We start from the raw sequence: 26,935 nt of genomic DNA, 5'->3' as shown, positions 1-26,935 counted from the left end.
CCCGCTTTTGGGCAGAATTTTTCGCCCTTGCCCGGCCCGGCCCGCCTGTATTTTTTTGGCTTTGGGCAAGCCAAAAACGATTTTTTAGTCTATTTTTTTGGCCCAACCCGTTTTGGCCCGTAAAAGCCCGCTAATTTAGACCCAAAATAGCGAGTTTTGGACACAAAAATTCGGCCCGAATTTAGGCCCGACCCGACCAATGGGAAAATTTTTTTTGGCCGCGGCCCGGCCCATGATCACCTCTAACCCTTAGTGGTGAAAGTTATTCGGATAAAACTCGAAATTCAATCTAATCCAAATCGAATTAGGTGGACACAAACTATATTTGGATTGGATTCGGATCATCTTTTTTAAACAATATTTTTTTAGATTGGATTCCATTGAGGGTGATTAATTGGAACCAATAATTCAAATAATAAATAGGTCTTGCATTTTTTATTTATGATTGGGCTAAACTGATTTGTTTTTAAAAAATAAAACCCAGATGGTCCGACAACCCTTCCCTTCACCTAAAAGTTAAAATCCTAACTTGTTGATGTAAATTTGAACATGTTGTGTAATTGAACATGTTGGCATGCTGTTGTTGAACCTTGTGTCATAACAAATTATTAATTGTTACTAATTTATTAAAGAACTTTTATGGGATTGTATGAATTATTTCTATTATCGAGAACACTCTATTTTGATAATCGTGTCAAATTTATTTCATCGAAAAAATAGAGTTTTAGAAAATTGGATAATGTGGATCGAATCCAATGTAGTGTCCAAAAAATGAATCAAATTGGTTTGCAATCGAACTCTAATTGGTTTGGATTTGGATTTCGATAGGAAAATTAGCATCCAAGTTTTGTTCGGATTGAATTGGATTAGGGATAATTTTAAACGGCACACCAAACTTTCACCCATAGGCGGGCTCCAATGCTACCCCCGTGTTTTAATAATATAAATCATCTGTTCCATAATATAATGGTTATTTTCTTTTTTTTGTACAACCTTTGAGATGTAACTTTGACGTTCAAATATATTTTGGATATTTTCTCCACATATTTAGAGAAATATTTATGTGTAAATCATCATTATCTTTCCAAAATTCATACATAGTAAGACGGTAGGATCGGTCCTTTGTAACCTCTCGTATATTGATTAATAGTAAACTCGTCTCGCTGCGTATATTCATAGTATCGATTTTTTAATTTTTTACTTTAATGGAATAAGTGATATTTATGGTCTAAAAAAGTCTTAAAAACTGTAGAAAAAGAGACGTCGTAAAGTAAATGTAAACAGAGGAAGTATATTATATAATCTTTGTTTTGTAAAGATAAAATAAAAATAAAAATGTTGTAACAAGTGATGTATGGTTAATGGTTTCTGAACTTATATGGTACTTTTTAATGTTAATTTTTGTTTTAACAAGAAAATTAAAGATTAACGAGTCTAGCCTAGCTGGATCATTCGAGGATTTCTGAAGAAAATCAGAGAATGAGACAGCTTTTGATTTTGTCATTGTTTATGTATACAGTATACTTGATCCAGAAGTTCAGATTTATTGTAACTTGGAATATATTTTTTTTCTTATTATTTTGTTTTCTTATTGTCCTTATTATATTCACAGAATCTTACTTCTATGTTGTAATCTATCTTGCTCTAGCTGTAGCTCATAGAGGATTTTATTATACCTCCTCCCGTCCTCCGTCTGTTTAATGCAATAAAGAGATATTATGTGCGAGATATAAAATATTCATTTGTTGCGTTTAATATAAAACGGAGGAAATAGTTTAGTTTTTCTTCTCTTATATATTGAGCACTATAGTTACTTAGATTTTTTTTTTAATTAAGAAAAGAAAAACTAGGCCAATCTCTTAATGAGGAGGCCAATTTAAGATGTTCCCACAGCCTAAGAGGGAAAAATCAATATCTAGTGAATAATTTTTAGGCAAAATTGTCTCGTAGAGTATGTCATAAACTCATAACGAACAATTTATATAATTTACTTTTTTTTTTATTATTGTGAGTGATTAGATATAGTATCTTACATGTATTTAAAGTTTTATTAAAAAAGATAAAGAACGATAACTAAATTAAACTATGCCAAAATGAATTTGTGTAAAGTAATATTTAGTACGTTGATAATATCATACAATAAGTGAAAATTTTGTGGTTAAAAAGGAGGCAGCAAAATGACATGATAATTAATATATATTTATTTTAATATTTAAATTATAATTTGACCATCATAACACCCCAAATTCCACTAATTTAGTTCATTTACTTTGCCATCACATTTATTTTAGCATGGCATACAAGATGATTGAATATAACAAGTGATTAAGTGATTGAATATATTTTAAAGTGGCCCTTGTAAGTTTTTAAAGTTTATTTTATTGAATTGGTTATTATATTACATAGATATTCTTACTAATTAAGCGGTAAAATGGGATAACTAAAAGTAATTATTTTTTTTGTAAATTTGCTTTAAATATTCTTAGCCCCCGTTAACTCTTAATTTATAGCTTCACCACTACATTCAGTCATGCTCTATATCGTTAAAACATAATATTAAACTCTTCCACCATAAAAGAAATATGAGTATGTTCATCATACATCCACGAGTATATACTCAAGACTAATTTTTGCTTATTTGAATCTCTCTATTTAAGTATATCTTGCTCATTTTAAAGATAATGAGCCAAAAAATTAGCATTGGGTGTACCATGCTCACGATACACCCAGGTATATGATAAAATTTGTAAAAAAAATCATATTAAACTATAATTTGTAAGCAATTATTTGAGAAGTGAACATTAAATAAATACAATCCTTTACATAGTTCAAGCATGCATTATTTATCGGCTAACCGAAACCATATATATATCTCCTTTGCACATTTGATAAGGGAGAACAGCAAATGCGCTTTAGCGATTTCGAACTTAGAGTATAGAAGTGATCATGGATCGTGTTGGGTTCGACTTGAGCTATAGTCTCATATACTTGACACAAAACGGTCCAAAACATGTCCCTCAGGCCTCAAGTCGTTGGCCCAGGTTTAGGTCATGAACATTGAACCGTGGCAAAAACCCGTGATAGTCGACAATTTTTCCATCACATTCGAAGCATTAAAAGCAAAAGAGGTTTAGAAATTGGGGTTTTAGGAATTAGAGGAAAACAAATTAAAAAGAAAAGAAGGGTAATGTTATGGATGCTATTTTCACCATAATTTCCATTTAAAATTGAAGAATAAGAAGAAGAAATAGTTAAGAGAGAAAATTAGCAATGGTTTCTGTATCAACATGGTGTCGTTACATCGGACACAAGCTTGAATACTCCATGGCTGTCAGCTGGAAGGTGCCCATTTTTTTTTTTTTTATAGTTATTTAATTGCTATTTTTCATAAGTAAAAAAAGTATTTTTTTTGCTTTAAAGTTATGTGTAAATAAGCAATCTTGAAGTTTAATTTGTCATTAATGTTGTTGATTTGTTCGTGTAAAAATGAGTTTATATATTGGTGATGGGTTTTGTTTAATTTGCCTTTCATTTATGTTTGTTGGTGATCTTTGAATCTGGGATTAGTAATTTCTTGAATTGGGTGTGTTTTTTTTTTCTTTGATTTTGCTTTGAATTTCTTGGTAATTGATGAATTTAGGCTTGATTTTTATGGGGTTTAGGGTTTATGATTCTTGGGATCTTTTTGTATACATTACTGGAGAATTTCACTTATTCTTAGCTTTTAGCTTTTGTTAATTTCAATTATAGCTTGCATTCAATGTGTAATTGTTTGTTTGGTGGTCTTCCTTGTTAAAGGTGCCATCTTTTCCTCATTTATCTCTAATTAGTTAAAATGCCTATTAAGATTGTCCAATGAATGTAAGAATGCAATGTAAAAAACATAGAGTACTTAGGTATGAATTGACAATGAAATACAAGGAAGAGTTTATGATATAAAAAAATGAGATGAATTCTCTGTGATGGATACCAGATATATATCTTATCTAAGGAATCCCTTGTCAAACTTAGTGGCATGAGCTATCCTGCTGGGCGCCGGGGTGTGAGTTAGTTCTTGTGTCTCAGTAAATTAAATTGATGATCTACTAGGGATGTATGACATCTTATTTCTCCATAGCAATTTTGAGTAAAGTTGGGCTAGAGCACTATATCAGGAACAAGTTTTCTATTTCGTAAGTAGTATTTGAAATCTATGGTGTGATGATATGTAGTTGGCATCATACTTTAACTTGTTTCACACCTTTCTTTTTTGCGTATATTATATGAATATGCTCTGGTCTGTTGAAAACGAGATCCTTCTGTTTCTGTTGTTTGTTTAGGGGATAGGTTGCATACATCTTGACCTCTCGATGCGAAGCCTCAATTCATTATAAATCAGCAGTATTCATGTTGGGTTGTTGTTACAGATGTATGCCAGTGCCATTTGTATCTCTGCAATTGCGGTGTTTTATTGTTTTCTTGCATTTACCATTGATAGTGGGGTAGCTACATGTTATTAATCTTAGGGTGGATTTTTTTTCTGATTGGGGCTGTTTAATGTGGTTAAAGCATTATAAAGGGGGTCAGATATCTGAAGGTCAAGTGGGAGACACAATATGGAAAAATCTACTTCAGGGCAAGTTAACCTTTTTACATTGGAATAAAGGAGAGGAGATGGCTCCCACAATAGGGTCTCAAGGTGGGACTCTCTTAGTTAGAAAAATACCAGTTCCAGGTCCAAGGTAATTCCATGTTGCCTTTTCTCATTGTTCTTCCTTCTTTCGAACAGCTTATGAATCTCATATTCTTTTACTTTCACATACTAATAGATTGGTACTGTTAAGTTTGCACCTTTATCTGGGCTGTTTACACTTGTCATCTCTCATGAAGGGCTAGTGACAATGGTCTTTTGCTTTACATTTTTAGAAAGGCCCGATGTTTTGGTTGTAAGTGCATGAATATGTAATATTTTGTTGGCTGGGGGTGTATGGGAACTTTTAGCTGCATTCTATAAAATGGTGATCTTTATTATCAAATGTTCAAAGCTCCAGCAGTTTTTTTTATGTAAATACTCACGTAAGATATTGTGTCCTTTGTTGTTTTGAGGTGATATGGAGATAATTTATTTTCTTATAATATTGTGGAAAGATAATCATGTAAAAATCTTGTAATGGTCATCAGAACTTGATTTTATTCAAACTTTAGATTTTCTGTTTATGGTGGTTTCTTTGGTGATACCTTCGCTTGTCTTTGTTTGGATTTAATTGAGTTCAACCGGGTAATGTGAAAAGATATGTATCGCTAACTTGGAAGAAGAGGTTCAAAGAAAATTGGATTGCAGATATTTGGAGGTTACTTTTGTTCGTATTTTTGTGCTTTACTTGGAAAGGAAGTAGTAAGCGCTTGTTTTAGGTCAAATTATTGGTATGCATGTTTCAAGCTGTTATATAGTCAAAGCCAAGCTCTTTATCTTGAAAATAGTTGTCACTCACTCATTTGCAGATAAGTTTATGTTTGTTGTCGAGGGCTAATGGGCCTCTGAATAAGGATTATTTGGTGATCTCTGAATGCATTGATTTTATCCCTTACACGATTGCAAGGTTGACATGACCTATCTGATATCCAACTTAACCCTTGAAAACACACCCAACCTTCAACAGTCAACACACATCCTTGAAGATAGGAATCACGATGGACGGGTTTGACCACTAACTATCATAAATAAGAAGCTATAATGATATTGCCTGAGGTCAATACTGGCTTGGAACTTTTCGTTGTAACTCCTATGGGTTTAGGTCAATATCTATCTTCACTCTCAAGCTTTGACATGTTTTTAGGATGTGCATCATTGTTTCTTAGCATCCTGTATCCATCTATGTTGAATTGTCAATCCATTGCTCCAGCTCCCGGCATAAGATGCATTTCTAGCATAAGTGACGCATTTATCTTCATCCAGTAAAGAATGTCAAGCATGTTGTACTCCTCCATCTATCAGCTAGCAACTCTTTGTTGTTGGAGTACATTGATTGAGGGATCATTTGATTCTTTCTCAAGAAATTAAATAATGGATTACAAACGTTGGTGTCTCTCTTTGGAACTAGCCTGAGAGTTGAGGTAGACTAGTCTACTTTATCTCTTCACTTGGTCTTATTGTGTATCCTACTTCCATGTCAACTGGATACAGTTACGGAAAAGCTAACAGGAAACTGCTATAAATTTGAGCATGTGTGCATACACGCCGTTCTTATTTGTGTGTTTTGATATACAAACAATATTTTCTTGGAAAGAATTATAAGAAAGAATAAAGCACAAAGCCTAACCTCTTTACTCTATATAAGGAGACATTACTCACAAAAAAATTGTCTACATCTTCCTCTAAGTCTGAGCTGCCTGAAATAATTACGCTCAACATCTGAAGCTTTCTCTGCCTGTGACCCTCTAATAATTTGTGGACTCATGGTCACATGAAATGTCTGGTCACAAGGTGACCAGGACATGAAGTCTTTGTTTTTGTAGTTGTGCTATTTCGATACAGTTATGGTGGCAAGAATGTGGAGTCTGAGTATATAATTCTACAACTGATTCTTGATTTGCATCCCCTGGTAAAATATACGTCAGTAAGGGTATTGGAGAGTTGGGTTATGGAGCTTTTTGGAAGTCGAGCGAGATCAAAAATGACTTTTGAGAGAGTGTCTTATGAATGATACCGAGATGCTAGGTTTTCAGGATCATATATGACTTGGCGCGAAAGGGAATGGAAGCATGGGATCTATGTGGACGACAGCTGAGCTAAAATCTTGACTCATATTGGAATTGAGACTTCTGCATTGTTGTCGTTGTCGTTGCTGAAGCCTAATATAAGCAAAGTATATAGTGATTCATTGCATTTTGTCCTTAACATTCTAAAGACTTTGGTCAGCTTATTGGCAGACGTGTCCTTTGCAAATTTACTATAATCCTTCCTAGGGCCTTTAAGCTCTAGTTAAATTATATACAATTCTCGTGGTTGGTAGAAAGTGGATATGATATCTTCTCTCCCGCTCTATATACTTTTTGTCTTGCAAGTCCAGACCTGTTTGGCTGTTTCGATCAAGGACCTGGAATGTGTTGCCTAGCATCCATGGTCTGAATTGCAATTGATTGCTGCTGCAATACTGCACTATTTTCTTGAAAACCCCTATCCTTGCTTTAAGGGAAAGGGAGAACTAAGAATTCTGGATTTGATTGCTATATATGTTTTCCGATTTAGCTTCTTAAACATGTATATGATCATGGCAGTCGTATCTTCATTGGAGATGTAGTGGTCCTGAAAGACCCTGAAAACACAGACAATTATCTAGTGAGAAGACTTGCTGCAACTGAAGGTTTTGAAATGGTCTCGAAGGACGAAAAAGAGGAGCCTTTTATTCTTGACAAGGATGAGTGCTGGGTGCTTGCTGACAATGAAGCTTTGAAGCCAAAGGTACTGTCTTTTCCGATTCATTTAAAACAAACTGTGTCGCTAGCTCAAAAACTTGCTTCTGCTTTTAGCAGAACCGAGTTTGAACTTTTTCGGCATGATCTCTGACTGTTTATAATTCATGTTAAGATGACCAACATCACTTTTTTCTCTTTATTGTTATTTTAGTCATTTGTTACAATCCCTGGAATTTAACATATCATTTTGTAAATCATTGCTTCATATTTGTTCTTCTTGATTGCTTGTCTCTAAGTGCATTTCAAAGAAGAAAGGGTAATATAACATAAAGTCACTGATAAAGTTGAAGTTTACCCTTGGCTTTGGTAAAAGTAAGGAGGGGCTTTGGCTGGAGTGAGTCAAGGTTCTTGTGATGTGTGCAGCTTGTTATACTTCATTTGTCTTATTCATGCAACATTTGACATTCTAGGTCAGAGTATTTTTTTTCCTTTATATATTATTCCGATCTGTCAGATCTATTTTCGAAGTATCAATTTTTTCTTTTACCAGTACATATATAAAAGTACTAATAGTCAAAGACGTGTCTTGGAGATTCTAACTTATCGAATGTTGCGTGTATTAAAAACAGAGGAATAATGTCTTTACCTCAATGCCGTGCTTGGTTCTGATCATGTGTTGGCACAAGCGTCTTCTTTTTCCTATCGTCTTGAATGTTAAACTTTGTGTTTTATGATTACTTTTACTGGAAATTCAATCTATTTAACATATTCTCAAATACTAAGTAGCTTCTGACAATATATGATCCCCGTCCCCCCCTTCTGAAGCAGGAAGCAAAGGACAGTCGAACTTTTGGTCCAGTTCTTATGTCAGACATTATTGGTAGAGTTATTTATTGTTTGCGCAATGCTGTTGATCATGGTCCTGTGCAGAATAGGTGAGAATAGCACCTTTCTTATCTGCTTTACTTTGAGTTGGGCAATCTTGCAAGCGGTGTGGTAGCAAACAAGAGGTGCAATTCTCTCTCTGCTTGAGCCAGTGAGGGTGAATGGGTAATTGAAGTTGCTTGTTTGCTACTAAATCGTTAACCAAATATAGTTTTTCTTTCATTAATTATGATTGCCCGATTACATATGTGACATTCAACCATTAACCAGCATAGTGATCTACTTGAATCGCATTTTTTTTCAGTCACTTCAGCAACAAGAAGGATTCTCCGGTGTTAGAAGTTGAGCTCGATGTTGATGAGATGGCAAAGAATCACAAAACTTAATTCGAATCACCAGTCCATTCTCTGGAGCTCATATGTGGGCAATGTTATGCTTTCTTAAGCACTGTGTCATTGGTTAATCACCCCCTGACCACGCGCATTTGCATATCCCCGAAAGTTAGAGCCTCACTGAATTTGTTTGTATGTGCCCTTTTCGATCATTTTTTTTTATGGTGGAAAAGATTCATTTTGTCGAAATTTTAGTAAAAGAGAGAAAAGAAAACTAAATAATAAAGAGATGATTCTGTTGAATTGTTGATGCATTTGGTACAGTTTCTTAGTTGTTACTGTACCTGCTGTTTTTCTTCTTGAAACTGCCATGACAGTCAGTACCATAATTTGGATTTAAGCTGTAATCTATCTGATGTTTTGAATAATCATTCATCAATTAATAATTCGATAAGAAAAAGAAAGTATGTGCACTTTTTGTGTGCACAAATCACACTTTTGTAATGATATGAACTTAAAGATCATATTTTTTGGTAAATAGAAGACTAATGTGTAGATATGCATACTAATGAAGTTAAGCCATAATGCTTCGTCGCAAATCATATCTTGTTTGTGTTAGAGATGGTGGAAGTGTTAGTAGTGCCAGCAGCAGTGGCAGTGATGAAAAAGATAGAGGAGGGAAAATAAAATATACGAAATACATATATAATATGAGTTGTATAAGTAATTACGAGCAGTAAATAGTCTCGTCACATAAAGATTCACATAAAAAAAGGGATGACAATGTGATAACTTGAACTTAACACACCAACACTGTTTGTCACAAACCTAACAATGTAAAAGCAATAGCACAAATTTGTAATACGTAATAAATCGAGAGTGGTGCATAATTGAATTTTTGACGAAGTTGATAACATGACACGATCTTTGTGTTTTACAAAAATATATTATCTTGACTTCCTCTTTTGAAACATTATCCTATCGTTCACAATTCTGAATTATTAAATCTCTATTCTATAGCTCAAGGTCATATTTCACCATAGAAGATACCAAATATCTTTCTTGAAACAGTGAAGGTAATCAAACAAGTATGTAATACAATATTTATTGATTCATCTACACCGACAACTTCAATTTGACAACTTAATTCCAAACACACAAGTTATCATCGTTAGAGCCTCAACTGTACAATTGATATTTGAAATCCTCGCATTGAGATGAATTTAACAAGATTCTACTTGACTATGTTTTTCTTACATAATGATGAGAGAGATTATTAAAGTAAGTTGATGAATAGTGACCAAATGCGAATGTTGCATATTGTGTAACATAGGAAGTACATTGAAAAGAGCATGTCTAGTGTGTGTAACTTTTTCTTAGCCCTCTTATTTTAGTAATGCTACTAACACTTGTCTTACCAAGGATGTCTTGGCCTAGTGGTTATGATTGAGGTACTGTGAGCAAATAGGTCATAGGTTCGAATTCCCGATCCTCTTCTTTATACTGCCTTTGTGGCTCATATGGATAAAAAAAACTAACACTTGCCTTAAATGAAATGCAACATGTTAGTAATAGCGACTCCAGAATATGTATAAAGTGGGATGAAAATAAAATTACTATTTTAAGTAGGTGCAGACAATCAATTTTACCAAAAAATTTCCAAAAATGGCAAATTATATAAGCAAAATTTCTAACATTTTTAGATTCAAATTAGGTTAAGGGTGCGTGTCCAATAAGTTCAGTTAAGTTCAGATAAGTTGCAATAAGGTCTAATAAGGGCAATAAGTTCCAATAAGGTCTAATAAGGTCCAATAAGTTCCAATCAGGTACAATAAGTTCCAATCAGGTGCAATAAGTTCCAATCAGGTCTAATAAGATCCAATAAGTTCTAATAAGGTCTAATCAGGTCTAATAAGATCCAATAAGGTCCAAATAGTTAATGTTTAATAAACATTTGTATTATTGTCCCTTTTTTTTTGTTATTCATAATTTCATATCACTATTAGCTGATTATGTTATTATTAGAATTTTAATTAAAGTAGCACAATTATTATATAGTGTTATACTTGTATTAGTGTCTATTATTTTATTATTTATTTGTATTATGTCTATTATTTTATTATTCATATTACTATTAGTTGATTATGTTATTATTAGAATTTTTTTATTAAAGTACCACAATGTATAGTATTATACATGTATTATTGTCTATTATTTGATTATTCATATTGCTATTAAATAATATTATAATCATGGTCAAATAATTAAGGTCAACAATAAAATAATAATTATAATTACAATATTTTGCAATTCGTCTTTAAATAACTAGAGATAACATGTTAAATATATAAATAGTAATTTTTTTTTTAAATTAATTATCATAAGAGATAATTAATAATTATTTTTTTTAAAGGATGAATTTTATTAATTATTACTTCATAATAAATTTTGAGGGGTAGTATTTACGTTAGGGGTAATATTTATATTACTAATAGTCAATTTTTTTTGTCTAATAAGGTCAAATAAGTTTCAATCAGGTCCAATAAGGTCTAATATGTTTCAATCAGGGCCAATAAGGTCTAATAAGTTTCAATAAGGTCAATAAGTTCCAATAAGGTCCAATAAGTTCCAATCAGGTTCAATCAGGTCCAATAGTTGAATCAGGTCCAATCAGGTTTAATAAGTTCCAATAAGTTCAGTTCAGGTTCAATAAGTTCAGTTCAGATAAGGTCCAATAAGTTCATGGCCAATAAGTTGAATAGAACGCACCCTAATTGATCTCATTAAACCTAACATATATTCTTCCCTACATATTAATATGTTGAATGCGGAGTGAATCTCTATTCTATATGGGAAGAGGGGTAGGACACCAAAATATTAGAAACCCCATTTTACCCTCATTACATTTTTATTCTAACTGCTTACTTTAATTTAAAAATAAAAAAGAAACTAACTAATTAATTTAAAAATTAAAAAAAGACATTACAAAAAGAAAACCTTCAACAATTCAAATATCCCTAATTTATCAAATATAATTAATAATTAATTTAATTTTCTATACTTCCTAAAAAAAATTCTACGTATTTTGGCACGCATCGCGTGCATATAAAAACTAGTATAGATTTATGTTAATAGTGTGTATTTGTGTGTCGAGTCTTGTTCAGTTTCAATTGTGTTATCGTGTCCTATAAAAAAAAAAAAAAAACCCGAGTAGACATTCTAGTCCCCGTTATAATAAAAAGTAGACATCGCGCAGTCCACAAGAAAACTACCAAAACAAAAAAAAGAAGGGATTGCTTTCAGTGAAGCATACATCGTCACTGTATACAAATGCAAAAAAACCGCCATTGAAGAACACATTTGAAGGTCATGTCTCGAACCCTAAATATCATCTCTAACAACGTTCAAGGTATATTCTTCCATTTTAGAAGCAAATCACTCCTTTAATACTTCGTTTATTAATACAATTTCATGTTGAATTCACTAGCTCCGCATGTAATCCCCCCCTGTTAACCGTCTTTTTTCTCATTTATGATCTTTGAGCTGAAATTTTTAATTTTAAATGTTGTTTACAATTGATTTTTGCTGTTGAAGTTTCACTTCTTGCTTCTAGTTTTTTTGAGGTTCTTGATTTTTCTGGGATATTTGTGATTTCTCACTTAGTAAATTAGCAAGAATTTCATCAAATGGGCATGTGAATTTTCATTTGTGTACTCATTTTATTTGTGGGAAAGTGTTGTTTTTATTGTAGGAAATTGGTTTTCTGGGTTATATGTTGTTGTGTTGCAAGCTACTGGTGCTGCCCGCCTAGTGTTTGTAGAAATGAAAGTGTTTTGTATGATGTAATTTCTGCTCAATCTAGGCTCTATATAGTTCTTTGCGATTATAATCGCAACCCGGAAATATTTTGCTGCATTTAGAGTAGAAAAAAAGAGCTCTTTGTATAAATATATTGGTGGAAATTAGGCACCAATTGCATATTTAGTTAGTTGTGCGTATTAGCAATTCAAATGGGTTTGTGTATGATTAGATATGATGTTGGAGATAGGCTTGAATACTGTGAGCATTGGACCAAAGTTTTCTGTTGCATTTACGCGGTCATAAGGAGATGGGAGCGAATAGATATAGATTAATGCATCAAATAGAGATATTGTAAGACAAAGAAATTATCCAACTTAAGTCTTAGGTGTTCTTGGAAGGAGATGCAGGTATACGCAATTGGCATTGAATAATGGATGATTGATGGCCTAAAAAGATCTACGGGGAAGATTAAGAATGGAAAGGATGTAAAGTATTGTATAGATTTTTTTTTCCTGAAAATAAAGTAACTTCGACCGCAGATTCAGTTGGAGTTTGTGATTTGATACTTGACTAATAATTTGCGTTATTATGCTGGTTATCTCTTTGCTTAAACGTTTTCTTCTGATTAAGACTGTTATGTAAAAGTCGGGGGCCATTGGTTTATTGTTCTTCATTTTCTAGGCTATGGACCATCAGAGAGCTCCTTTCTCCCGTGCTTGGGGGTTTCTGGAAGGGCAGTCAGCGTATCGGCTTGTCCTCGAAGTGAATGTAAAACGACTCAGGTGAACTTTATACCATTAAAGTGTTCTTTGAAGCACATGTCTTTCATCTGCAAGGCAAGTACTGGTGGTTACAGAAGAAATCCAGATTTCCCCAAGCAAAACAGATCTGGATACTCTCGAAATAGGAATCGAGTGAATGAAGAGAGGGACAACTCTGAGAACCTTGATGAATCTGAGTTCTTATCAACTAAAAACGGGCCATTACTTTCTCTTTCCAATAGCCCAAAGTCCCATGCCACAGCTGCTCCTGGACCGAGAGAAAGGGAAATTGTCGAACTCTTTAGGAAGGTTCAGGCCCAACTTCGTCAAAGAACAGCCGTCAAGGAAGAGAAGAAGTTTGAAGCTGTTAAAGGACAAACTAAAGAGAGTGAAACTGTTGATTCTCTGCTTAAGCTTTTGAGGAAGCATTCAGTTGAGCAAGGTAAAAGAAAAGTTAATGGTGGTGGTACCAATGAATTTGGTTATGATCATCCAAGACAAAGTGGACAACAATCTAATGAGGATAAGAACAAAAGCTTTTTCAATTCCAGTAGCATGGTTAAGGAAGAGCCTCAAGAAACTAATAAGCCTTCATTCAGCAGGCCAGCCTCTGAGTTCAGACGGCGGTCTCCCGTTCCTAAGGTTAGATACGAGCCGATTGTCAATCATTCGGATCTCGATGTAAAGACAAACGAGACTTTCACCGAACCCATTCCCGAGCCTGAACCCGTTTATGATCTAGAGCCAGATCTGGATATGGTCTCGGGGCTAGATCTAGTGCAAGAAGAGGAGACAGAGGAAGAGGCCGAGATAGAGTTAGATACAGAAGCTGTTTTTGTAGATGAACCCACGGTTGGTAACTTGTCAGAGACCGAGTTTTTGGATGCTGAAGAAGATGATTATGATGAGAAGAAAGATGAAGAAACGAAGAATACTGAATCCCTGGACTTGAATGCTATGAAGCTATCTGACTTAAGAGCGATTGCAAAAGCTCGAGGCATGAAAGGTTACTCGAAGTTGAAGAAGTCAGAGCTTGTTGGGCTGCTCAGTGATGATTCCATGTAATCCTTGGTGAGGAAACTAACTACCTGTACTCATCTAGAGATCAGTGAGATTTCTCCTTTTCGGCGGTTAATTTCAGTTAGATGAAATGAACCCATTTGGTTCTTTACCTGTTTAGCATAGGTGCTGATAGTTTATACTTGGTTTTTATGTTGGTTTTTGTGTTGTTGGAAGGAAATTTAGGATCTATGGATGAGTTTCCCTCTTTTTTGTATACTTACTTTCTGCTCGCTTTGACACTTCTATGTAGAGAGATTGTTTGGGCAACTTTGATGTATTAAACATGCTATTCTTGAGATTTTTCATACAACTACATGCTAGATATTGATTGGAGGCCATATGTATCATGCTTTGTTCCATTATTTTGTCATCTAGAGTGATGGAATTTCAGAGGAATCTTAGTCCTATGTCAATGTGGAAGGACTATCAATATAGAATTTAAGGTTTTATAATCAACAAGTCTCAACTTTCAAGTGTCAAAATTTTTGTATAACCCAATTTCGAAATCTAAATGCATGCAAACTCTTTTTATTGCATAATCTAGACACAACAAAACTTAATGAAAATCTATCTATATCTACCTCAAATAAACAACATATATTTTTAAAATCCAGATTTTTCAAAAAACCTAAATCATAACAGAAAAACTACTAATACGTTACCCTATAATTATTTAAAAGACAAACAAAAACATGAATGGTCTAATGTCTTTTATTTTGCTGATCTTAATACAATTTTAGTTGATTCCATTGAGCATTGTAAGTGGTTTGATTTTGTTGTCTGGTCATACGTGTATAGGGATGTTTACTTTGTTGCACATCATTTCGTGAAATAGTCCGATTTGGTGTCAAGCAACGTTGGTAGTGTCATTACACTCCCGAAGTCTCACCTTATGTATTTATAGACTCTTTCCCCCTTAATTCAATGCTTGCACCTTACACCTTAAATAAACCTATTGACATTTGCTGAAAAATCCTTCAAATGTTTCAAAACTGCATCCTGAAAATGAAAGCTTTGACACTTGAAACTTTGGATAGGAACTTCTTGAACATTATAAGGGGATGATAAATTGGCAGTTTGGCACCAATCCGACTAAAATGTAGTTGTTCCTATCATCATTACACAATATTTGGGTGTTAGGTGTGATGACTTTTGTTTCCTCCCAAAGAATCCGACTAAGATGTCATTTCATTAATTTTTATAATAATTGTTTAAATCGAAGAGATCCATAAATCTAACTAGTGTAGTTAATCTTCGTCATAAAACTATAAAGTATCATTTTAAGTACTTTCAATGAAAAAAACATAAAATCTTTCCAAATTAGTACACACATATGTCTATAGGATGAGAACTATATGCACAAAACATGAAAGACTTTATGCCGTGTACATATGTCATGTGTGCATCACGCTTAATGTACAAGCGTGTGTACCATTTAGACGTTATAAAATCTTTAATGGTAAAAAAAAAAAAGTTAGGGTCGGTGGTTGGTGTATACTTCTTTACAATTATACCCTTTGTCTTATAAATACAGAGCAAATTGAAAAACGAGCGAAAGCTGAAGCATTCCATCGTCGAACTCTCACTTTCTCTCTCCAATCTCCATGCCAAATTTCTTCAATTTGAACTCAATTTAAACCTCAATTTGAACTCAATTGGATTATTCGTTTCGTTTTTTCAGGTACGAATTCAAAACTTTAATTTCTTAAGTAATTTCTATCAATGGCGGAGGTTTACATTTCAGTGATTTCTAATTAGTAATTAGTTTATTGTGCCGCCATGAAAGTAATAATTACAGATATTAAAAAAGGAAGAATGAACATGCCAAAGAATTAGGAGAGTGAAAATTTTACTAATGCGAAAGCAAGAAGTAGGACGGAATTGTTGAGAGGAGAGAGAAATTTACGCGCGGAAATTTGTAGGTTTCTTGTAGCTGATTGAGTGATTGTGCATTAATATGTTCCTGTATTTATTGTCAATTTGTAGAAGTTCTGGATTGAATGTTCAGTTGTGTGCAGTGGATCATTCTATCATGAAGCTTCTTGAAGTCGATGAGGTATTTCTCCCCTTTCTTGCCAAATTTTGCCAATTACTTCGAACGTTCTTTTTTGCTAATGCGCAACTTTGACTCTTAATATCTTTTAACGTGACTATTTTTTTCCTTACATAAAAATCGCAATAGATAGTTAAATGTTGTAGATGAATAGTGTAAAAATCCGAGTGTTGGAGTAGAAAAAGAACGGAGGAAGTATTTTACATGGTAAGTGAAATCGTAACGCGAGGAATGAATAACGTTCATATCGTGACAATTCTGCATATACGCGATGTAAGATTGTAAAGAAAAAGGTTAAAGAAAACTCGGAATTTGTGGGAAAACTGCTTGATCATTTCTACCAATTTAAGGCCTCGATTAGTATTTCTTTTATGTAAAAATATCTCTTCGGATAACTTACAAAGTATTAATAAGAATGGCTGATATTATGATTTGGGTAATGAATGATAGGATGAGTCAATGCATTCTGGAGAACATGTTGATGCTTCAAACAGAGATATTTGTAAGCCTTTTCTCTCTTTAATTTTTAAATTATATTTTGGAATTTTTTTTGTTAGAATCTATGGAAATTTGAGGGAAACTGAAATAGTAGAGGACTAGAGGTTTATTAATTTTCACTTGTTGGATTGTTTAATGTTTATCTTGGAAAATTATTGAAAAGCAATTTTTGGAGTTTTCATTGTTTGGTTGTGATAGAGAATTTTGTTTGTGAAAAGGCGGATACTAGTAAATACAACTGGTTCTTATCTTTGATGAACCCGTTTCAGCATGTGTTTTCTGTCCTTTTGAGAATTGATTGAACTATAAGCGTAGTCACAAGATTTTTTCATAATTTTCAGTTTACTTTCTTCATTGTTTCTCTAGATCAACTAGGGGAATCAGACTTGAGTACTTCAGTGGCAGAGTGAAATCTATCTATATTAAGGGAAATAAATGCTCAAACTGTGTCAGATGATGAGAGAAAAGAGATGAAACTTAGAAATAAAAATGCAAATAGGGAGATTCAAGCACAAAACATGGAGCCTCAAATAAATTAAACCATAGTGTGAGTAATACTTTACCTTTGACTTTTATTGATCTTCAAAACCACATAGTCAGGGCCTACCCCACCCCCCTAGTTCTACACTGGTACTTTTGTGACGTTGATACGTCCTCAAATGTGGCAGTAAATATAGTTGTAAGGTTTCCTTATATTTTCTAGTTGCAGATTCGGTTGGGAATTTAAAGGAAACTCGAGGAACTGGATAAAGAGATCTTTCTGCATCTGGTAATGAGTTGGTATTATCTAAATAGCGCATAAACTTTGTTGGTTGAATCTGCCCTAGTCATGATACATGGATAGAGAGCTTTTCTTTCTCCTTCCTCGCATACCTTTGCCATCTCCTTCCATTCTGACTTAAACTCCTCAACCTTTGGAGGAAAAGATAAAACTAGTTGCCCAGCCTTAGATTAGTTTCCATAGGTCAAACTTCACCAACTTTGGCACATTAATCTTCGCCAATGTAGAAAAACATATTCATGTAGGCTCTTCTTAGATTTATCACAATGTGTATTAAAATACAAGCTTTTTATGATTTTTCTTCATATATAATTTTTCTTAGAGACAGTAAAATTTCATGTGCGTAAACTAACTTGCAATAAAGGGGCACACAAGAATCTGGTCTCGGCGCTTGAGCTAGTAAAAGAAGAGGAGACAGAGGAAGAGGCCGAGTTAGAGTTAGATACAAGAGCTTTTTCTGTGGATGAACCCACAGTTTGTAAGTTGTCAGAGACCGAGTTTTTGGATGCTGAAGAAGATAATTATGATGAGAAGAAATATGAAGAAACGAAGAATACTGAATCCCTGGAGTTGAATGCTATGAAGCTATCTAACTTGAGAGCGATTGCAAAAGCTCGAGGCATGAAAGGTTACTGGAAGTTGAAGAAGTCAGAGCTTGTTGGCTGCTCAGTGATGATTACATGTAATCCTTGACAAATCTAACTACCTGTATTCATCGAGAGATCAATGACATTTCTCCTTCCCGATAGGCGGTAAACTTCATTTAGGCTCCGTTTGGTAGGGCGTAAAATATTTTCAGTGTAAAATGATTTTCATGGAAAACAATTTACAATGGAAAACAAAATTCCAAAATTAGTTTTCCGTTGTTTGGTTCGATGTAAAAAAAATGATGAAATGAAAGGAAAATGAAAGGGAAAGTAAGGAGGTAGTGAGAGAAGTGTACAAGAGAGAGAAGGAAAATAGTTTTCCCTTCATTTTGAAAGGAAAATGGTTTTCCATCTTTGGGAGAGTAATTTTACCCCAAGGGAAAATGGTTTTACACTCTTTTACCAACCAAACAATGTAAAACTGAAAATAGAGGAAAACAGTTTTCCGGGAAAACGTTTTACGCCCTACCAAACGGAGCCGAGATGAGACAACTCGCGAGCAGGGCCGTCTTTAGCATAGGTGCTGATAGTTTATACTTGGTTTTTTAGTTGATGAAGGAAATTTAGGATATATGAATGAGTTTCCCTCCTTTTTGTATACTTTCTGCTCTCTTTGACACTTCTATGTAGAGGGATTGTTTGGGCAACTTTGATGTATTAAACATGCTATTCTTGAGAGAATTTTTCGTACAACTACATGCTAGATATTGATTGGAGGCAATATGTCTCACGCTTTGTTTGAGTAGTAAGTGAGAGCCTAGTAGTGTTTGGTATCATTTTCGATCCTTGATGAGTTTCATCCTTTGCAAGGAGGATCCCCATTTGCCATTTCTCCCTACTTACAAGGGATTTCATCTCACCTTATCAATATTTTTATAAAAAAAATCAGATTTTTCAAAATACCTAAAACCTAACCGGGAAACCACGAATAGATCACCCTTCAATTATATAAAAGAAAATCTTAAAAATGAATGATTTAAATTTTTAACTTCAATATCTTATTGAAATTTGCTGAAAATTCCTTCAAATGCTTCAAAATAGCAACATAAAAATGGAAGCTTTGCTACTTGAAGCCTTGGAGAGGAACTTCATGAACAATATAAGGGGAAGATAAGTTGGTGCCAAACTGCCAATCTTGTAGTTGCTTCTATCTCTATTCTATATGTCAAGAGGGGTAGGACACCAAAAAATAGAAAAAAGAAAAAGAAAAGAAGTAACTACTTACAATAATTAAAAAACAAAAAAAGTAAAAATAGATAAGGGAATACCTATTAATTGAAAAAGTAAAAAAAAGATATAAAAAAAATATTGCAAAAAGAAACTGTCAACAATTCAAAAATTTCTAATTTATTATATATAATTAACAATTAATTTAATTTTCTACGTCCCCTAAAAAACTAACTTCCTACATATTTTCGCACACATAGTGTGCATATAAAACTAGTTACCATTAATGTTAGGGCTTTTTTCTTTTAATTAAATTAAATTGAATTTGTCTCAATTGAACAAACTTAATTTCTCTTGAGTGAATTGTGTTAAGGCTCTGTTCTTTTAAACTAAACTGGACTAAATATTTATAAACTGAACTAAATTGTAAGAAGAACTGATCTGAATTTTCTTTAATTCAACTTAAAAGATTTAATTATCTAACTAGTATAATTAACCTTCATCATAAAAATGTCATTAAGTTGGAGTTATTAAGTCCTTAACGATAAACAATATCATAAAATCTTTAATGGTAAAAAAACGAAAAGTTAAGTTCCTTGTTAGTTATATGCTTAGATAGTAAAAGCCTAAACTGAATTAAATAGAAAATGTGAGAATAATCGAATTGGAGTTCATCTTTGGTGAGACGGTCTCACGTTAGTGTTAACGTGAGACCACTGATGTCATGCTGATATCACGCACGTGCATCAAACCAGCAGTAGAATTAGTTAAACGCTTGCACCTATTAGTTATGTTAGCCTTAAATTGCTTCTAGATGAATTAGTTAAGCATTGAAGTATATTAGTTAAACGCTGAGGTATATTAGTTAAACGCTGAGGTATATTAGTTAAGCTCGGAAGTATGTTAGTTATATCAGAAAAAATACTTAGACTAGTAGCGCTTGGGACTGTAACGCGCTTGGGCCAGACGCCAATACATCCTTATTTTGACAGGTCTCACATTAAGACTAACGTGAGACCATCTTTTATAAGACTTTGTGATCGAATTGAAAATAAGTCCAAACGAAACATGCATTAAAAAACGAAATAAGAACACTCATTTTTTAACCATTATACCCTTGGTTAAGTTTCCTTGTGTATAAATACAGAGCCAATTCGAATTCCACTATTTTCTCTCTCCAATCTCCATTGCCACATTTCTTCAATTTGAACTCAATCAACATACTCAATCAATCGTTTTTTCTTCAGGTATGAATTCAAAACTTTAATTTCTTCAGTAATTTCTATGAATGGCGGAGCCAATTCGAATTCCACTGTTTTTTTAAAAAAAATTAACGTCTTAAATTAGTTTATTTTGCCGCCATGAAAGTACCAAACCTTAAGGAAGAATGAACATGCGAAAGAATTAGGAGCGAGAAAATCTTATGATGTAAATTATGCGCGGAAATTGATGAGAGGAGAGAGAAAGTTTCGCGCGGAAATTTTTAGATTTCTTGTACCTGATTGAGTGATTGTACATTAATATGTTTATGTTATAATTGACAATTTGCAGAAGTTTTGAATTGAATCTTCAGTTATGGATAGGATCATAAATCTTGAAGACGATGAGGTATTTCTCCCTTTTCTTGCCAAAGTTTGCCAATTACTACGAACGTTCTTTTTTGCTAATGTGCAACTTTGACTCTTAATATCTTTTAGCGTGACTATTTTTTTTCTTATATAAAAATCGCAATAGATAGTTAAATGTTGTAGATGAATAGTGTAAAAATCCGAGTGTTGGAGTAGAAAAAGAACGGAGGAAGTATTTTGCATTGTGGTGAACTCGTAGCTCGTAACGCAAGGAATGAATAACGTTCATATCGTGGCAATTTTGTAAATACGCGCTGTAAAAAAGATTAAAGAGAACTCGGAATTTGTGGGAGTATTGCTTGATCATTTCTACCAATTTAAAGCCTCAATTAGTATTTCTTTTATGTAAAAATATCTCTTAGGATTACAAAGTATTAATAAGAATGGCTGAAATTATTATGATTTGGGAAATGAAAATCATGAATTATAGGATGAGTCAGTGCACTCTGGAGCAGATGCTGATGCTATGAAAAGAGATATTTGTAAGCCTTTTATCTCTTTAACTTTTAAACTATATTTTGGAATCTTTTTTTTGTTAGAATAATGGTAGATGTTTATTAAGTTTCACTTGTTGGGTTTTTTAATGTTTATTGTGGAAAATTATGGAAAAGCAATTTCTGGAGTTTTCATTGCTTGGTTGTGATAGAGAAACTTGTTTGCAAACAACCGGATACTAGTAAGTACAACTGGTTCTTATCTTAGATGTTCTTGTTTCTGCATTGGTTTTCTGTCCTTTCGGGAATTGGTTGGACTGTAAACATAGTCACAAGATTTTCTCATATTTTACAGTTTGCTATCTTCATTGTTTCCATTGAACTATGGTAATTGGTAATCGAATTGGAGTACTTCAGTGGCGGAGCCGAAATGTATCTATTATTAGGGGGGGGTGTGTATAGCTCTTTTAGAAAAGGGAAATAAATGCTCAAAACGTGCCAGATCATGAGAGAAAAGAGATGCAACTTAGAAATAGAAATGCAAATAGGGAGGTTCAAGCACAAAATATGGAGCATTAAACAAATTCAACCATATAGTGTAAGTAGTATTTACCTTTAACTTTTATCAATCTTTAAAACCACAGGGAGTCAGGGCCTACCCCAGCCCCCTGGTTCTGCCACTGGTACTTCTGTGACGTTGATACGTGCTCACGTGTTGCTGTAAATATAGTTACAAGGATTCCTTATACTTTCTAGCTTACTATTTTCAATAATCTTCAATGTTTCCCTACATTACTATGTTACTCGGGTTCAGGTACTTGTGTGAGACTTTGGTATGTCTTCTAGTGTTTTGATTTTTGCTATTTTATGAAGACCTCCTGATTTTGGCTCAAAATGAGGTGTCAAGTATCCACACCCATTTAGAAGTGTTGAGGATCTGAAATTGCAATTTGAGGTGGAATGAAGAATTTAATAACATGGCATGTGAATGATATGTATTTAAAAACTTTCAAGGATCTATAATAGCCTAGAATTCTTCCTGAGTATCTTTTTACTGTGGTTTTGTTCTTCTTCAGTAACATAGACTGATTTCCCTAATGTATTGTAGGTCTTTGTTTCCATCCCTGTTATAAGTTGTGGAATATTTTGTTGTAACGCTCAATTTTCTTGTTCTATAGTGTGGTGTAGAACCTTGTATATTTTTGAAATTACTCCTGATCGTTTTCCTTCCAAGAAAAATCCTCGATTGCTGGATGACTTTTTTTTTTGTGTTTATCAATAATCACATTTGTTATTTACTATTAAAATGTCTGCAGCATTCTCTCAAGAGAACAGTCAAACGTCAAGTCAGATGTACTCACAATGGCAGCCTTCTATCCAAGATAAAAACAGTGGTAACAAATCCGAGCAGCAAAATATAAGGACTCAAGAACAAGAATCATCTCAAGTGGAGATGAAGGAAGATGGATGTAGTATGAATATTCAGACAAAACTCGATGGCTGTCAGACGCCTAGTGGTAGGTTGGCTGCGACTAAGATGGGCGCAAAGGTATGTTGAATTTTATTTAATTGCCTGCTGCTGAAGAGGCAGTCAATATTCAGGATGGAGAGGAGCTAATTGATTTCTGGTGCAGTCAAAGAGAAGCCTTAATCAGCAGCCACATCCGAGACTTAAAACTGGCACTGCACCCCAATTGTCTGATCCTTATTCATTTGGGCTTCTATATCAGAAGAGCCATAACACTCCAGCCCTGACACGGACTTCTACTTCAACCATGCCTCAGACCAACATGTCCACTATTTCAATGCAACATGCTCCTGTTCCTTGGCAGGTAAGAGAAACAATTGGTGCTTCGTCAAACATGAGTAAGCTAATGTCCAAAGGTTTACTGACTGATATCCGGAGATGCAAAATGTATGTACTGGGTATTGGGTAGAGTGATTTCTCTCTCGAATTTTTCTTTTCTGTATGGATGGATGAAAAATGTGGACTAGACTGCAGGGCACATGGTGGGATTGACAGGGGGCTGGGAAAGCACCATCTAGGTTAGTGTTACAGTGTAACTTTGAACTGGTCGGTTTTCTCTCCTCCCCCTCTCTGATTTTCAACTTATTCTTTTAAAGATGGTTATGAGCAAGTGATCAGAAAGGAGCTGTTGAGCAAGTCAACAAGCTCAATTTCATTTATTTATTTATTTGTGATTTTCCCACCCGTATTTGAGGCTCAACTCATTCTCCTAAACTTTGTTTCTGTCTTAACATTGGAACTTTTTTTTATCTTGTTCCATGCTTTTAGTACTCAGATCCTCTTTTGGCGTATGCTTGTTTGTAATGTGCCATATGTTTCTTATTCTTGATCATCTAACAAATTGTGCCCCTGCTTTCTATGATTCTTTGTACGTTAGATAAGGTCTCAGAGTATATCTGTTACTCCTACTAATGGTATTGAGAGCAACTCCAAGGCATCAGCTAAAAAGCCATCTATTGGTCTGAAGAAGCCACTTGATCCTTCACCATCTCTTCCAAGGTAGTTCCGGTAGTTCCGGTAACATCTAACGACTCCATCAAAAGTCTTTTTTAATTTATCCTGCCTCAATGACCTTGCAGTAAGAAGCAAAAGTTTTATGGGGCTTTCTCCGATCAAAGCATCGAACATCTTAATGATGTTACTGCTGTTAGTGGGATTAATCTTACGGTATTTTGTTTATCTCCAGTGCTGTTTCTTTTTTAGACTATAATAGCTGATTTAGCAATTGGGTTTTTTTTTATCTTCATCTTTTTTTAAATTTCCAATGATAGGAAGAGGAGGAACAGTTATTTTCTGGTCCCCAGGATGATAGTAGAGTATCAGAAGCATCTCATAAGGCTGTTCAAAAACAAAAGGACAGACTGATTCTGCAAAAGGTTCCTCTCCAGAAGAAGTTGGCAAAAATAAGTTAATATTTTTCCATCTTTATGAGTCTTCTGAAGCTTCATTAGATAATTATTTAAGGGCAAACTTATTCTGTGGTGCTCATCTTTCTTTACTTTGTGTTCATCAGTGAGAAAATATGGGTTGAAGAACTTGAGCCATGATGTGGAGCGGTGCCTCTCACTTGTAAGATTTTAAGTGCTTCATACTTGTCTGATTGTCTCTCTCTTGTTGTCAGTGCCCATAAACAATTTGATCATTAGTGTGTAGAGGAAAGATTGCGTGGCTTGATAAGTAGTCTGATCAGAGTGTCAAAACAGGTATAGTTTCTGTCGTCTGTCTGCTGATTGCCTGATTAAAATAATCATAGTTTAACTACCTTCCTAAGTTAAAAGCTCATGGTTTCAACAGCGAGCTGATTTTGAAAAGTCAAGGCATGGTACTGTTGTCACTTCTGATGTTCGAGAACAAATTTTGGCCATTAATCGAAAAGCTAGAGAAGAATGGGATAAGAAACAAGCTGAAGCTGAGAAACTCCGGAAACAAAATGAAGTGCGCATCTTAGTGTGCTTCTATAAGTTCTTTTTTTCATTTTTTGTTGTTATTCCCTGTGAATATTTATTTAATTTATGCTTGGGATTTTCTGTTTCTATGTGGTAATGGCAGTGTGACAGCAGTGCCGTAGTTAATGCTGAGAAAGAGAAAGATAAAGGACGTCCAAAGTCACTGAAGGTAAAGCTGATTAGATTTAAGAAAAATTTACAAGAATAATCAAATTATGGGCAGTCTTTCCATAATAATCTCAACTATAGATTATTCTAGAATAATCCCAACTGTCTTCTCAAAAGGATATGGTGACCTGAACGGATTAGTTTAAGAGGTGGAATGATGATGTGTCAAGCGTTGTTGGCTGACAAGAGAGGCACCAAAGGAGAAAAGGGAAGGAAAGAGCTTAAGAAATGAAGTTAACGATCAGCCAGAAGGTCACATCTCCCATAGTTGGGATTACACTAAAATAATCCATTATTGAGATTATTATGGGTAGATGGCCAATATTTGAAAGTATTCTTGTGGATATTTCTTTGAATTTATTCATGCAATCAGTGGAAAGAGTTATAGTGGATCTTGTACAATTCTCTTTGTGCATAGATACCAGTAAACAAAGAAAAGGATGACAAATTGCGTATAACAGCAGCAAATGTAGCTTCCCGAGCTGCTGTTGGGGGGGATGATGTGAAATTAAAATGGGACCTTATGGTACAAGCTCGTCAATTAGCGAATTCTGTTGGGAATGAAAAGGAAATTCGAGGAACTGGACAAAGGGATCTTTCTGCATCTGGTAATGAGTTGTTATTGTCTGAATAGCGCATAATTTGTTGGTTGAATCTGCCATAGTTATGATTCATGGACAAAGAGAGCTTTTCATTTCTCCTGCCTCGCATACCTTTGGCATCTCCCTCCATTCTCATTTACATCCCCAAGCTTTGGAGTAAAAGATAAAACTACTTGCTCAGCCTTAGATTAGTTTACATAGGTCAAACTTCACCAACTTTGGCCCATTAATCTTCACCAATGTAGAAAAAACATAGTCATGCAGGCTCTTTTTTATTCGTCACCAAATGTATATTATGAAAATACAAGCTTGTTATGATCATTCTTCATATATAAATTTTCTTAGAGACAGTGAAAGTCAGTGTGCGTAAACTAATTTGCAAGGGAGGGATAGAAAAGAAAAGTATTGAAAACACTCATTTTAATATGTGAACTTGTTTTTGCTGCAGGTCTGGTGACACAAGGTGGTAGAAGCCAGGTTGCTGCAACATCTGTTAGGGTAGCTCGGCGTATCTCCATCAAGGATGTGATTGCCGTGCTGGAAAAAGAACCTCAGATGGCGAAGTCCACAATAATGTATCGTCTCTACGACAAAATGCATGATGATCCTGCTCAAACTGAGTGAAAGGGGGGGATTTATGGCTTCATTGTATCAGCTTGTTAGTGTAGAAGTTGCAACAACGTTGGTTACCTGTTTAGTGTATAGTGCCCATGAAGTTTTGCTCTTACCACTTACGGTGCCACTTATGAGTTCTTGTGAACCTTTCTTTTTTCCCCTTTTTAGGTAAAGTCCTTGTTGTGATAGAAATGAACAAGAACAAAAAAAGTTTTAGCTAATGTAATGAATACCAATTGTTGTTCCGAAAACTCCATCTACTCGATTTATTTCAGAAAAACTCAGAGATGAATATGTATGAAATAGAGAGATTTCAACCACCCAAGTAAAGAACGATTACAAAATAATGAAGAGATAGTAATGACGGATGATGTTATGAACTGGTAGAAGTATTTTTCTTATCTATGATGCCATTGTCTTCGTTTGGGGTTAGGTTGATGAATCTTGCTGAATTGGAAATTTGTTCTTCGTGCTAGTGGAATTGTCAAAATAAATCAACTAAATGCTTTATTAAGAGAACTATAATGAATTTTAAAAACAGGAGTTTTTTGGGGAAAATTATATTTGGTTGCATTATTATTAGGATATACTAAGGCACTAGGATGTTTGATAATTTTAAGAGTAATTATGAG

At 34.2% G+C, this 26,935-nt stretch overlaps 4 protein-coding genes across 8 annotated transcripts; all 4 read left to right on the top strand.

Annotated features, from left to right (window-relative positions):
* The first annotated feature begins 3,048 nt into the window (after positions 1-3,048).
* Positions 3,049-8,915, top strand: LOC104894734 (mitochondrial inner membrane protease subunit 2). Of its 2 annotated transcripts, none has more exons than XM_010681040.4 (5): positions 3,049-3,342; positions 4,549-4,721; positions 7,258-7,441; positions 8,224-8,330; positions 8,585-8,915. In XM_010681040.4, exons 1-5 carry the CDS (start codon positions 3,271-3,273, stop codon positions 8,664-8,666), a joined length of 618 nt encoding a protein of 205 aa, XP_010679342.2. In that variant the 5' UTR covers positions 3,049-3,270; the 3' UTR covers positions 8,667-8,915. The 2 variants fall into 2 exon arrangements, with proteins under 2 accessions (XP_010679342.2, XP_010679341.2); XM_010681039.4 differs by having other exon boundaries at positions 3,050-3,342; positions 8,221-8,330.
* A 2,929-nt stretch (positions 8,916-11,844) lies between these two features.
* LOC104894733 (rho-N domain-containing protein 1, chloroplastic) lies at positions 11,845-14,546 on the top strand. The gene is made up of 2 exons (XM_010681038.3): positions 11,845-12,021; positions 13,095-14,546. Exons 1-2 carry the CDS (start codon positions 11,982-11,984, stop codon positions 14,237-14,239), a joined length of 1,185 nt encoding a protein of 394 aa, XP_010679340.1. The 5' UTR covers positions 11,845-11,981; the 3' UTR covers positions 14,240-14,546.
* A 741-nt stretch (positions 14,547-15,287) lies between these two features.
* LOC109135046 (rho-N domain-containing protein 1, chloroplastic) lies at positions 15,288-19,038 on the top strand. The gene is made up of 4 exons (XM_019249809.3): positions 15,288-15,917; positions 16,223-16,292; positions 16,740-16,791; positions 17,933-19,038. The coding sequence occupies exons 2-4, from the start codon at positions 16,269-16,271 to the stop codon at positions 18,259-18,261; spliced, it is 405 nt and encodes a 134-aa protein (XP_019105354.1). The 5' UTR covers positions 15,288-15,917; positions 16,223-16,268; the 3' UTR covers positions 18,262-19,038.
* A 1,442-nt stretch (positions 19,039-20,480) lies between these two features.
* On the top strand, positions 20,481-26,554 carry LOC104894732 (transcription initiation factor TFIID subunit 4b). Of its 4 annotated transcripts, XM_010681036.3 has the most exons (14): positions 20,482-20,629; positions 20,934-20,990; positions 21,441-21,492; positions 22,761-22,993; positions 23,079-23,276; positions 23,850-23,971; positions 24,052-24,139; positions 24,244-24,379; positions 24,486-24,541; positions 24,619-24,675; positions 24,767-24,907; positions 25,022-25,087; positions 25,505-25,694; positions 26,137-26,554. In XM_010681036.3, the coding sequence occupies exons 2-14, from the start codon at positions 20,958-20,960 to the stop codon at positions 26,310-26,312; spliced, it is 1,548 nt and encodes a 515-aa protein (XP_010679338.1). In that variant the 5' UTR covers positions 20,482-20,629; positions 20,934-20,957; the 3' UTR covers positions 26,313-26,554. The 4 variants fall into 4 exon arrangements, with proteins under 4 accessions (XP_010679339.1, XP_010679338.1, XP_048493592.1 ...); XM_010681037.3 differs by lacking the exon at positions 25,505-25,694 and having other exon boundaries at positions 20,481-20,629; positions 26,137-26,280; XM_048637635.1 differs by lacking the exon at positions 21,441-21,492 and having other exon boundaries at positions 20,501-20,629.
* The last annotated feature ends 381 nt before the right edge of the window (positions 26,555-26,935 follow it).

Source organism: Beta vulgaris, chromosome 5, assembly GCF_026745355.1.
Source record: "Beta vulgaris subsp. vulgaris cultivar EL10 chromosome 5, EL10.2, whole genome shotgun sequence".
NCBI classification, from domain to species: Eukaryota; Viridiplantae; Streptophyta; class Magnoliopsida; order Caryophyllales; family Amaranthaceae; genus Beta; species Beta vulgaris.
This window is presented reverse-complemented; position numbering and strand designations above follow the sequence as displayed.

Coding starts and splice junctions, on each gene's coding strand:
- LOC104894734 (XM_010681039.4), top strand. CDS start 3,271: ATGGTTTCTGTATCAACATGGTGTCGTTACATCGGACACAAGCTTGAA. Junction 4,722..7,257: donor ATACCAGTTCCAGGTCCAAG/GTAATTCCATGT, acceptor TGATCATGGCAG/TCGTATCTTCATTGGAGATG. Junction 8,331..8,584: donor CATGGTCCTGTGCAGAATAG/GTGAGAATAGCA, acceptor ATTTTTTTTCAG/TCACTTCAGCAACAAGAAGG.
- LOC104894733 (XM_010681038.3), top strand. CDS start 11,982: ATGTCTCGAACCCTAAATATCATCTCTAACAACGTTCAAG. Junction 12,022..13,094: donor CATCTCTAACAACGTTCAAG/GTATATTCTTCC, acceptor TTCATTTTCTAG/GCTATGGACCATCAGAGAGC.
- LOC109135046 (XM_019249809.3), top strand. CDS start 16,269: ATGAAGCTTCTTGAAGTCGATGAG. Junction 16,293..16,739: donor AGCTTCTTGAAGTCGATGAG/GTATTTCTCCCC, acceptor AATGAATGATAG/GATGAGTCAATGCATTCTGG. Junction 16,792..17,932: donor TGCTTCAAACAGAGATATTT/GTAAGCCTTTTC, acceptor CTTGCAATAAAG/GGGCACACAAGAATCTGGTC.
- LOC104894732 (XM_010681036.3), top strand. CDS start 20,958: ATGGATAGGATCATAAATCTTGAAGACGATGAG. Junction 23,277..23,849: donor ATGCTCCTGTTCCTTGGCAG/GTAAGAGAAACA, acceptor TTTGTACGTTAG/ATAAGGTCTCAGAGTATATC. Junction 24,380..24,485: donor GAAGAAGTTGGCAAAAATAA/GTTAATATTTTT, acceptor TGTGTTCATCAG/TGAGAAAATATGGGTTGAAG.